The 12,505-nt window shown below is 36.1% G+C and overlaps 1 protein-coding gene across 1 annotated transcript; it reads left to right on the top strand.

Annotated features, from left to right (window-relative positions):
- Nucleotides 1-10,333: 10,333 nt before the first annotated feature.
- On the top strand, nt 10,334-11,865 carry LOC141626415 (histone H2A.6-like). Its single transcript, XM_074440244.1, has 2 exons — nt 10,334-10,587; nt 11,371-11,865. Exons 1-2 carry the CDS (start codon nt 10,399-10,401, stop codon nt 11,581-11,583), a joined length of 402 nt encoding a protein of 133 aa, XP_074296345.1. The 5' UTR covers nt 10,334-10,398; the 3' UTR covers nt 11,584-11,865.
- The last annotated feature ends 640 nt before the right edge of the window (nt 11,866-12,505 follow it).

Here is a 12,505-nt window from a genome sequence, read left to right as displayed (position 1 = left end):
TGCCTTAGTTTGGCAAACCCTCATTGGGAAAAAATAGTAGAAACCGATGCTTTGGACATTGGTTATGGAGGGATTCTTAAACAAATAGATCCTAATAATAAACAGGAATTTTTAGTCCGTTTTTATTCAGAAAATGGAATTTCGCACAATCTAATTATGCAACGGTTGCTAAAGAAGTTTTAGCCATAGTCAGATGTGTTTTAAAATTTCAAAATGATTTATATAACCAAAAATTTACAATAAGAACTCGATTGTAGTTCGCAAAATTTATGTTTCAAAAAGATTTTAAACATGATGTTTCCAAACAAATGTTTGCAAGGTGGCAAGCTCATTTAGCCCCTTTTGATTTTGAAATCCATTATAAAAAAGGATCTGATAATCATCTCCCTGATTTCTTAACAAGGGAGTATTTAACTCTATAAGAGTTTGTTATTTGTTTCAGGAATGGATTTTGGTCGAGGCCGTGGCCGTGTCCGCTTTATGCATCCTTCTAATAGAGGGAGAGGAAGACAATCATCCTCAATTATCAGATATGGGAATACCCATAACACAGGACAATTATCCTCAATTATTGGATATGGGAATAACCCAGGACAATCATCCGAAATTATCAAAACTGGGAATAACCCAGGACCAGGATCATCATCTGGTTATATAAGACCAAATAATATTTTGGCACAATATGGTGAAAAAAGGCTAATAGCCAAAAAATTATGTGATAATATCACAAATGAAGAATTTGAAGAGTTTCAAATATGGAAACAAAAAGAACTTAATATAAGTTCTCCATCGTTCAAAAAAATTATGAAAGAATCTCTTGATGAAAAAGAGAAAATGGTGAAATCACCAGAAGAAAGGGAGATTATTATACTCCAAAATTCTGACAAGAAATGGGAAGATAATCCCTGGTTATTATATAACCGTTATTTAACAAATAATCAATATCCTATGGAGACTTATAAAAGTCGAAGTTTTTATGAAGGAATCCTTTCTGAAAATGATTGCAATTTTAATCATTGGGAGGATCCAGGAAATTTCTGGAGATTTTCAAAAATTAATATCAAAAGGATAATATCCATTGAAGAATGGGGAATAACTCCATCTACTTCTAAAACTTTGATAAACAAAAATAATATCAAAGTTGAATACAATTACTGGGATTATGTCCAGGCTTTTGATAAAGTTTTCTTATATGAAAATCCTACGAAGAGCCACACATGGCTAATAAAAATTTACCCAAAAGTTTTTGACCAAAATTTACCAAATTGGTTAATCAAATGGTGGCAATTTTATGGAACTAATGAAGACATTCTGCCACAAATGTTTAAAAGTCTTTATGACGAATGGAAAGATTTGCTTCCAAAAACTGATCAGGATGATATTCCTGGAATTATTCAATTAAACTTCTTTATTGAATTTTCTATTCCCTGGATTTGGAAATTTATCCCCAAAACAGGATATAATGATCTCAAATTATTTTGTTTAAAACGAGAATCTTATTCTCGCTTTTGGGACATTTAATTCAAGACAAAATTGATAGTATGATCATCTTCAATGCGGAAGAATCTGGCGAATTGGAAGAATACCAGCTACCTGAAGAATTATTTCAGGCAAAAAATAAAAGCGAAGTGAAATTCTCGTTATTATGCTAAATTGCGTAAAAGGCTTTAGCTCAAAGACAAATGCAAGAGGATAATAAATCCCGGACAAGCGATGTATCAATGACAAAATCAACAAGATCCAATAGCAAGAATAAATTTGAACTTCTTCAAGATGCTCAAGAAATGGAAGCGGAAATAAGTCCAATTATTAATAGAAGAAGAAATAATCAATAAAAGGGCCAAAGATGCCAAATCAAAAGACAAAGGGAAAATAGTGGAATAAAAACCACTCAGAAGACACGCATGCAATGACGCATGATAGCATGGACAATAATAAGCAACATGGGCAATAATGGGCACTAATAACAGTTCCCGCACTAATTTTGCAATAGTTTTTAAACACTAATAAAGTGTTTTGTAATAGTTGTGAATAGTTTTTATTTTGCCTATATAAACGGGCAAATGTTTTAGTTAGAGGCAAAGCTTCTCCTACCCCTCTCTCTTAGCTCTCTCTCTCTCCCCCTTGTAAATCTTCTTTCTTAATTAATAAAATCTCGTCAACCGTTCGTCTTCTATTCTGAGCACAATCTAAGTTTGTAAGTTTTCTTGTTTTTATTTTTCTTGTTTTAAATTTATTTTACTCTAAGGATGAGCCTAATAGGCTAAATCCTTTGTTGAATTATGACGACACTTGATTAAGTTATATATTAAACCATGGATGTGTTATTATTTTAAGATGGTTTTATTACCTATCAACATAAAATAAGAAGGTTTAGTGAGGGTACACATTTTGTTCAAACTGAATTGATAACTGCGGAAGGAGAGAGACACCGTTTTGCCGTTATGCCGTGGATAGGCGCTAGGCGTTTTTTGTCATCTCCGTACAGTTACCAGTTCAGATTAAACAATTTCGTGGTAATATCCCAATCACTTATAATGAGCACTTGGGTGTGCGTCCTCGTTCTTATACTATGTTGGTACCGTAAAAAGATCCGCCTTAACAATATATATATATATATATATATATATATATATATATATATATATATATATATATATATATATATATATATATATATATATATATATATATATATATATATATATATATATATATATATATATTACAAAGAGACCTTTTGGTGAAAGGTAACAATGGTTCCTAAAGGATAAGGAGATGAAATGTTACAATGGTTAGGAAGAGATACAATAGTTGGGGATGTAAAAGTATAATGGTCATCCACTATACATATTTTATAACAAATCCATTTTAATTCAGTGATTTATTTCATATTTCTCAGATTAATTGGCTAACTTGGATCATTGACCGAACGATATTTGGTATAATATCTTTGGTGATGTTATATGGTAATATGGATTTGGGTGGCATCCATAAAGCAGAGAGTGATTCCACTTCAGAAGTCCATAGTGTTTCATCTTAAATCTAAGGGATATTCTACATGGTACCCCTCAATTTTTCGACTTTCTACATGGTACCCCTACACTTTTTAAAACATACATGGTACCCTTAATTATTGTCATTATCACTAAGTATACCCCTAAACTTTATTTTCATCAATTAAACTCAGTTTTAGGCGTTAGGTAATGACTTGGACGCGAAACCAAACTTGTCATTTATTATCCCATGACATAAAGACTATATTAGGCTCAATATCCATCTCGATCCTAATATTTATTGATATATATGGGATAAAAAAAATTTGACGGAAAGTATATTGATTCCTTGTCAAATTATCACGTCCAAAGATGGATATTGAACCTAATAGAGTCCTTATGTCATGGGATGATAAATGACAAGCTTGGTTATGCGTCCAAGTAATCACTTAACGCCTAAAACTGAGTTTAATTGACGGAAAATAAAGTTTAGGGTTACACTTAGTGATAGTGACAACAATTAAGGGTACCATGTATGTTTTAAAAAATGTAGGGGTACCATGTAGAAACTCGAAAAATTGAGGGGTACCATATAGAATATCCCTAAATCTAATTAGTCATAATAGGATTAACACCTAGACATATAAACTATGGTTCATTTTTATGCTTTTCTCTATGTTCACTGCATTAGTCATAGGGCTGAGCAAAAAATTCGATGATCCAAATTAATTCGATATCCGATCCGAATTTTTGGATATCCGATCCGAAAGTTAAGTTTGGTTTGGATATCCGATCCGAAATATTTGGTTTTGGTTTGGATATGGATATTAGAATTAAAACATTTGGATATACGATCCGATCCAAAACTATAGTTTTCTAGTATAATTTCGAGAAAATACAATTTTATTTGATACAATAACTTGATTAATGTTTAAAATACTAGAGAGATACGTAAGTGGTACTTAAATTTTATGTTGAGAACATTTGAGTAAAAATACTAAAGAAAATCATCATGTAAGACGATGAATATAATCGTGTTTCAAACTTAATTTTTAAAGTAAATTCAAAAATATGGATATCTGATGGATATCCGCATCCAATCCGATTATTTTGGATATCCGAACATTGGATATCCGAAATATTTGTTTTGGATATTGGATATCTAACTTTAGGATTTCTAATATGGATATCCAATCCGAACTCTAGCACTTTGAATCGGATATCCCATCTATGCTCTGCCCTAAATTTAGTCATACGGGTGATTGTCTCTTTATGCCATGCGAAATAAATAAATAAATAAAAATCCAATTGCCTAATATCCCAATTAATCTCTATGATTGTGGTGCATAATTGGGACAATTTTGATATTTTATTCACCAGATTCAAAAGATATAGTCCATATATAGCATCCTATATTTATTTCTTTTTTCGGGGTTCGCCCCTCTTATTTATCAAAAACAAATATTTACTTCTTTTTATATCTTGAATAGCTATTTTGAGATCATAATATGATTTCTTTTCTTTACAATACTAGGTTTAGGGCCCAGCTCCGCCCGAGTTACCTTTATTTACCATTTAAATTTTAGTTTCTATGAAATAAAATTGTGTTAGGATTACTTAAATTATACATTTACCATTTATAGAATATTTTTCTATCATATACCTTGAAATTATGATGAGAGGAAAAATTTATCAATAAATTATGAGACATATTCAGTACGCCAACTCTTAATATTATTACTTTCATGACATTCCCTGTTGAAACTCTTACGTTCTCTACTCTTCCAATAACTACTGTTTCTTTGACTACTAGCGTTATTGTTACGGTTAAATTCACTATTCGGGTTTTTTTTTAATCAAACTTGAGAAGTTCAGGTCTTGTGAAGGAGCAATAGCAAGCATAACATTTGATCTCCAATCATCAATTACATTTACCCTTCGCTCTCTCTAAACTACCTCTCCCTCCCTTCTCTCTAAAAACACAAAAAAAAAGCCTAGCCCTCTTTGAGCCGCCGCCTCCTGTCCACACACTCCACCCTTCTTCCCCTATGCGATCGCTGGCGATGGGTCCATCCCAAGGCCCTTCTCCGGCGATCGATCACATCTCCTTCCTCGTTTGGCCTGTTTTTTGACCTCACCCCTTTTATTTCTTTGTTCTTCCTGTATTACCACAACCACAACGATTGGTGGATAACCTGAGCATCAAGGGGTCTCTCGGGTCTGTCTCTGCGGGTTGTCAGGCTGATCAGTTGTTGTCGTTGCTTCCTTGGGGTTCCTGCCCTTCCGACTCCTTGTCCTGTCACCGGTTTCCTTGCATGCGACCCAGGGGTGATCCCCCCATTTCCCCCACCCCTGGTAAGTCTTTTGTTTCCGGCTGTGAATCGGAATCTAAATGTTTAATCGAGTTCGTCTTTCGGTGCTTCTCGTTGTGCCCACGTTCTGGTTTTGACCGGTCTTTTCGTTTTCTGTCGGTAGTTCCGACGTCTTTGGTCCGGTCAGTTTTGTGACAATTGTGTGTGGGCTGTTTCGTGTTGTGTTTGAGGGGTCGGCTTGGGATCGAGTGGTGATCCCCCCATTTCCCCCACCTTTCGGTTCTCTGTCCTTGTTGTGTTGGTCTATGAGCATAGCTCATTGGGTTTGTTTGGGACCGATAGGTGATCCCCCTCATTTCCCCCACCTTATCGGTCCCTTCTCTTGTGTGTCTTTTATGTCTTTAAAGGTTGGTTTTTACATGTGGGGCGGTGGTCCTGGGAGGAGTCGCTTGGTGAAATAAGTGTCCTTTTTTGGTTTCTTGGTGCTTGTTGATCTGTCGCTTCTTTCCGCGGTTGTGTTTGTTGTGTCCGTTTTTTTTTAGGTTGGGGTGAGGTCATGGTGGATGGGTCTCCCTTTTGAGATGTGTCTAGTAGGGGAAGAATTGGGATTTTGGCTGTATTGTTGGTCAGGTCGGATGTGGTGGTTTCCGCTACTTATTGATGCTTGTTTTTTGTTTACAAATAAAACCGTTTCCTAGCTTTATCTTCCTAGCTTTAATTAGGTCTGTCTGTTTCATATTTAGTTACGGGTTAATATGGAAATTAGTCACTGTACACCTGGTGGGTGTTGTGTCCTTCTCCCTCCTCCGCCCTGGTGAGTTGGATTTTAGCAATGATGAACGGGTTGGTTTCGACAGAAGACGTTGTTTCCTGGCTTCTTTTGACTGGGTTTTGGTTTATGGACTGCTTTGGGTCTTTCTTCTTTGCATGGTGGATTTCCTGAGGGGTTGGTCTTTCATATTTGGTCTAAGGGTTCGATTTATAAGGTGTAGGAGTTTTTTCTCCGCCGATGGCAGACTTCGTCGTCTCGCTCATCTCTTTTTCTTTCTTCGTTCTTTTCGTAAGAGCGGAAGTGCACCTTGTCATTGTCACTCTGCGGCTCGTTGGCACCGATGTCTCCTGGAAGTCGAGTGTGTTTTTGAAGCTGGTTCGGTTGTTCGTGGCCCTTCCTCTGCCCTTTTCCATCTTATGGTCGCGGATTAAGCTTATCTTATTGTAGTAGCTTTAATTTTATTTAATATTTATGTTTTGCTTAGGTATGACTTTGTAGTGCTAGGTTTAGCTCGCGGGTTTCTAGTGCTACTTAGTCGAGTAGCTTACTTTGTTGATGATAGAACATTGTAAGTTATTCTCCTGCTGTTGTCCAAAAAAAAAAAAATAGCAAGCATAACAAGTCTATCTTAAATATACATCAACAACACATACTTGTCTTTCCCCTTGATATCATCCAAAAGGAGTAAATGAACAAGTTACCAGAGTCATATATTCATATCCCTGCATATATCAATTAGCACGTTCAAACAAATACTTCGTATAACAATCACAAAACATGAAGGCATCATATGCATAACCTGTCAACATATGCAATTATACAGTCAACAAGAGCTTGTTCAAAATACTTAGCTTACAACCCAATTGAAAATCGACATTGTTTTAAGAGTAAATTATCAATTACACCCACGCCAAATACACATTTTTACATTTACTCCCACGTCAAATTTTTTTTTTTTAAATTACACCCAAATTAATAGCTCAGGTTATAATTTGCACCCAAGGCCATTTTCAGGTGAAAAAATTAATAAAATGACGATTTTGCCCCTGCATTTATTTTCTTCTTCATGCTTCTCTTTCATCTTCTCAATAACAATCATTTCATTGCTCCCTCTATATCACCATGGGTACCCGTTTTTTGCATAGTGCGTGTTGTGGTATATACCTAGTGAATCCTGTAGGTGATGTGTAATTTAATGAAATTTGTTTGCTGATTCTAAACCTTGTGCAGGATTGTTGTTGTTAATGTAATTTAAAGTGTATGCTTTCGGACTGGTATGTATTCTCACACTTATCGCTAAACACACTTTTAGGCCAGCTCTCTTATTGAAGAGGAGGCTCAATGTTTACGTAGAGCAATGGGACACAAAGAGGATTCACTTGATGAATTTGTTGAGGCTCGTAGGACTTGCTTGAATGATTTGATGAATTTCCCAACTCGTAGTGCTTATGGTCTGCTCAATCTCCCCAAATTTCATAAAGTACCCGTTAACTTCTTCGGGTCCAATTTCGCCAACACATTGCTCACATAAATCTTCCTTTGTGTATACTTCCTCTATTTCGAATTGATGAGGGATAAATTAAATTGGGGATTTGGGGACTTTCTCTATTTCGAATTGATATAAATTAAATTGGGGATTTGGGAAAGATAAGGGAGAAATTAAACTGGGGAAGATGAGGGTGAAATATTGGTGCTAGCAATTCGAAAGCCGAGTCAAGTTTGAAGATCGTAAAGGAGGAAACCATGGATGATGTTTTAAGAAAAAAACAAACTGACAAGTAAGAAGAAGGAAGGGAGGGCAAAAATGTCCTAAAATCAATTTTCTACCCAGAAAATTTGAATTTTGACGGAAAAGTGGCCGGATTCCGATATTGGGTGCAATTTGTAAACTGAGCTATTAACTTGGGTGTAATTTAATAAAAAAATTTGACGTGGGAGTAAATGTAAAAATGTGTATTTGACGTGGGTGTAATTGATAATTTACTCTTGTTTTAATGACGATACAATTTTAGGGGTTTTATTACACTTTCTCATTCTATCTCTAACTTCATTTTTTTATCAATAATATTCTACATTTTCCATTGTTTCGATTTGTTTATTTAGTATATATTAGTATGTCATACATTTTTTTTAATAATAAATTTAGAAGTTGATTAGAGAGAAAAGAGAGATTAGGGCGATGTAGAGTCGTTTTTCCGTAAAAGCTTGCCCAATTACTAATTTTATCGATTATATTTTCTTCGGAAAATTCACGTGGTATTCCTACGGTTTGACATTTTGCACAAAAAATCCAATTTTTTGAATAGGAAAACTTTAAGGATTATTTCATATGAATAATCCATCTTATGGGTACCCTACAAATATCACTTCATTCTATCAGTAATTCCAATTAAATCCATCCTATCCACCATTCTTCTCATACCAAACTTAGCTAAAATTATGACATGTTATCTTAGGTAGCCATCTCCCTCCTCCTTATTTAAGTATTTTTCGACTAATTTTCTTCCTTTTATTATCTTCTTCAACTTCTCTGTTCTCTTTTTTCTTTCTCTTGATTATTCATCACTATACACCAAAATTCAATTCTACCAAATCAATTACCGCCCCTTCTACTTTTGTTGCCATTCCCTACAACCATCATCATCACCATACTCCGTTCGTGTCGTCGCTGAGATTCGATTTGACAGCTACGAACCCGACAACACTCCTCTTATGAATCCCAATGTCACCTTCTTCTTCGGCCCCAAAATCCTCAACTAGGGATCATTACTTGCTAAAAAGTGTTAAAGAATAAAGATTGATTACAAATTAATACCACCACCCCACAACCACCCAAACCTAAATTAAACTTTACCGCTAAATTGAATTGGGGATCTAAGTTTTCAAAAACTATTACTACTGATGGTGGAAAGCACGTACGGTGGTTCAAGGCGACAACATATTAAGAACGCGACGAGGGTGAGGTCGACGGAGGCTCAGTGGTGGACGTGACTGGTGACGTAAATGATGATGTTTGTTTGATGAAAACTGAAAACTGCTGATGGTGGATGAGATGGTTTATATGGTTTGATGTGTGTGCAAGTTAATATGAGGTGGTCAGTATAAAAGTGAAGGTAGGATAGTGATGGTGGCTGTGGGATATGGCGGTGGCAGTGAGGTGGCCGAATATGGTTTCTACTTTCTATGGGTTTGATTGAGGTGTTACGGAGTATTGTATAGTGTTCTTTGCTTTTAACCTGAAAATAACAAGGGTGACCTGTTGTTCAGGTTGCCCGTTTTCCTAGACTGTTATGGGCAGAATGGTGGATAGGATGGATTTAATTGAAATTACCGATAGGATGGAGTGATATTTGCAGGGCACTCATAGGATGGATTATTCCTATGAAATAATCCAAACTTTAAAAGGTCATAGTTCATGTTTACGAGCTCAGAAAGTGATGATTTTTTCCCCAAATCGATCACCTTTCCGAGAACTACGATTAATTGGGTATTTTGTGCAAAGTGTCAAGGTTTGGGTATACCGTGTGAATTTTCCGTCCACAATCTCTCTCTAAAACTCATTCTCACTTGATCCGAATATGCAAGTCTTTCGTTCAGGAATTGCCTTGGAAATAAAGACGCATCATGTGTATCAGGAAGCGAATGCTTGCGACGATTGGCTAGCAAATTTGGGTGTGTTTCAAGCACAACAACTTCAAGTGATTAGGGTCTCGGATATGCCAAGTCGACTTTTTCATATGCTGCAGGAGGAATGGCAAGACCTCATATAGTTCCGTTTTATGCGTTTTAGTTTCCCGTTTATTTGTTGTTGTTTTATCCTGGGTTAGTCCCGCTTCTATTTACCAAAAAAATAAAAAAATCGTAAAATACAGATGATACTGACTCCTGAGCTTTCATTGTGAACGGGTTGGCAAAATCAATCCGTCTCATACTCCAATGGGTCTTGGTATAGACGGGTGGGGCGAATAGACGGATAAAGACCTCTAATAAAATGGGTAGGGGGGACAAGGTGGGGCACCCCCCATGTGCTTCCCACTTTATGGCAAATGGATATTTTGTGAGGGAAAATGGTATCCGTCTATACGTATAGACGGATAGTGTCCGTCTATAATGAGAATTTGTGCTCATACTCTAATCCATCAAATCCCATCGTCCATTCAGCAAACAATCAAACGGCAAATCTTTACGATCCGTGTACTCAACCATGATTGGCTAGAACTCAAACAAACCCCCTATATATAGCTCCGCACCCACAATCTCTCTGTAAAACTCGCCCCTAAACTCCATAACCCTACAAATCTCGACAAAAATCACCATTATGGCAGGAAGGGGTAAAACACTAGGCTCCTCCGCGACTAAGAAGGCCACATCTAGAAGTAGTAAGGCCGGTTTACAGTTCCCGGTTGGTCGTATTGCTCGATTCTTGAAAGCCGGTAAATATGCCGAACGTGTTGGTGCCGGTGCTCCGGTTTATCTCGCCGCCGTCCTTGAATACCTCGCCGCTGAGGTATCCTTCCTCTTCTCTCTCTTCACACGCTTAACTGCTTTCAATCTAGGGTTTTCTAGTTGTTTCTTATTTTATGAATGATTTTATTGCAATTGGATTGATTTCAATTTGTCCCACAAATTTTAACCTAAAGGTTTGTTATTTCATGTTTTCATGAGAATTTTGTGGATGATTTGATCCCGATATGATGATTTCGAACTAAAATTTTGATTTTTATGTGATTGTTTTGTTATTTCACGCTCTCATTCGATTTTGGTAATGGTTTGATCGAATTTGGATTGATTTTCATTTTGTGATCAAATTTTGAAATCAAAGGTTTCGTTTTTGTGCGATTTCTGATTTTGTTCATGTTATGTTTCTGATTTGTCTAGTTCGCAAATCGGTAATTAGGTTGTTAATCCTGATATTATTTTGTTGCATCTGGTGATTGTAATTTTGTTGGATCTAGGGTGTAATCATCGATTGTAAGATCTGGCTAGCTTTTCTTTAATTGACCCCTCTATTTGTTATGTTTCTGGCTAGCTTTTCTTTAATTGAACAAAGGTTCTAGAATGATGGCTTTGAATTTTCTGTGGAGATGTGTTATTCTCAGGGTTTGTATTTGTATTCAACTTACGTCGATTCATTCAGTTTAGTTGAATTTAATTACACTTACGCTTAATTAATTGCAATTATTTCATAGCCGTATCTCATTTAATTAAGTATGAATTGAATGTAACTGGTATGGTCTTGAATTAAATTCACAATGCTATTGCAATGTAATCTGTATGTATGTTTGTGTAGGTGTTGGAATTAGCAGGAAATGCAGCAAGAGATAACAAGAAGACTCGAATTGTACCCAGACATATTCAGTTGGCTGTGAGGAATGACGAGGAGCTAAGCAAATTGCTTGGCGATGTCACAATTGCCAATGGTGGTGTTATGCCTAACATCCACAACCTTCTTCTTCCCAAGTCCAAGTCTGGCAACAAGAGTGCTGCTGACGACGACAGTTAAAACAATGGATGGGTTTTTCGTTTAGCTATAAAACTTGGGAAGCAAGATAAGGATTTGCTTGCTTGTGGACCATGGTTTCTTAGATGATTATAGGATTAGTATTTAGTTAGGTTTTCTAGGCGAGTTTCTTAAGAGTTGCTTGTTTGTTTGATTGTCGTCTCCACGAAGGACCTTTGAGTTATTATGTGTATAATTTCTTCTGAAATAGATAATTTTTTGGAATCAATTTGCTTGGTTTTGAACTCTAATTGAATGCATTTAATGAACGAACCTGTTTTTCACATGATATTGGACGATGATTCATGTTAGTTGACTGCAAATCATGTTTTTCAAATGGTATTGAACCTGTTTTTGTGGTGGTGCCATCAATTGATGCAGTTTCATAATGAAATTGGCGATTGACATACCGCACAATCAGATTGAATAATTTTGTAAGACAGTTTTACTGAAAGGAGCATTTCATTCAATTGGAGAGTCAAGGCACGAATTCTCAAATGAAGCAGTTCGTGATGAACTAATAGTTAGTTGGTATTAGAGCAGTGCAAATGTTCTGAACTATCCGAGTTATGAATAGGGAGAAGACAATTTTCATTCGTCATAAATGTTAGCAATTGGCAAAATTTACCTACTTTGAGGTAGTCTGGCTTTCATAGTCAGCTCAGGAGTACTACTATAATAACTACAAACAAAATCTAACAAAACTTTGGAGTGGGAGAATGGAGTACAGTACTGTGTGAATTAAACTTGTAACAAATTTTACAATGGGAAATCTGAATGAGGATTTATGCAAAGCAGTTGCAGGGGAATCAGTGCATCCTCTTGGCCCACCCATCGGCCATGATCATCTAATTACAAGTGTCAGAAACCACCACCGCTGAAATGTAAACTCCGACAGCTCGGGATCATATATGTTGATCCCAAA

The sequence above is a fragment of the Silene latifolia genome, chromosome Y (genome assembly GCF_048544455.1).
Source record: "Silene latifolia isolate original U9 population chromosome Y, ASM4854445v1, whole genome shotgun sequence".
Lineage (NCBI taxonomy): Eukaryota > Viridiplantae > Streptophyta > Magnoliopsida > Caryophyllales > Caryophyllaceae > Silene > Silene latifolia.
Note: the sequence above shows the minus strand (reverse complement) of the source record. Positions and strands in the feature narration are given on the sequence as shown.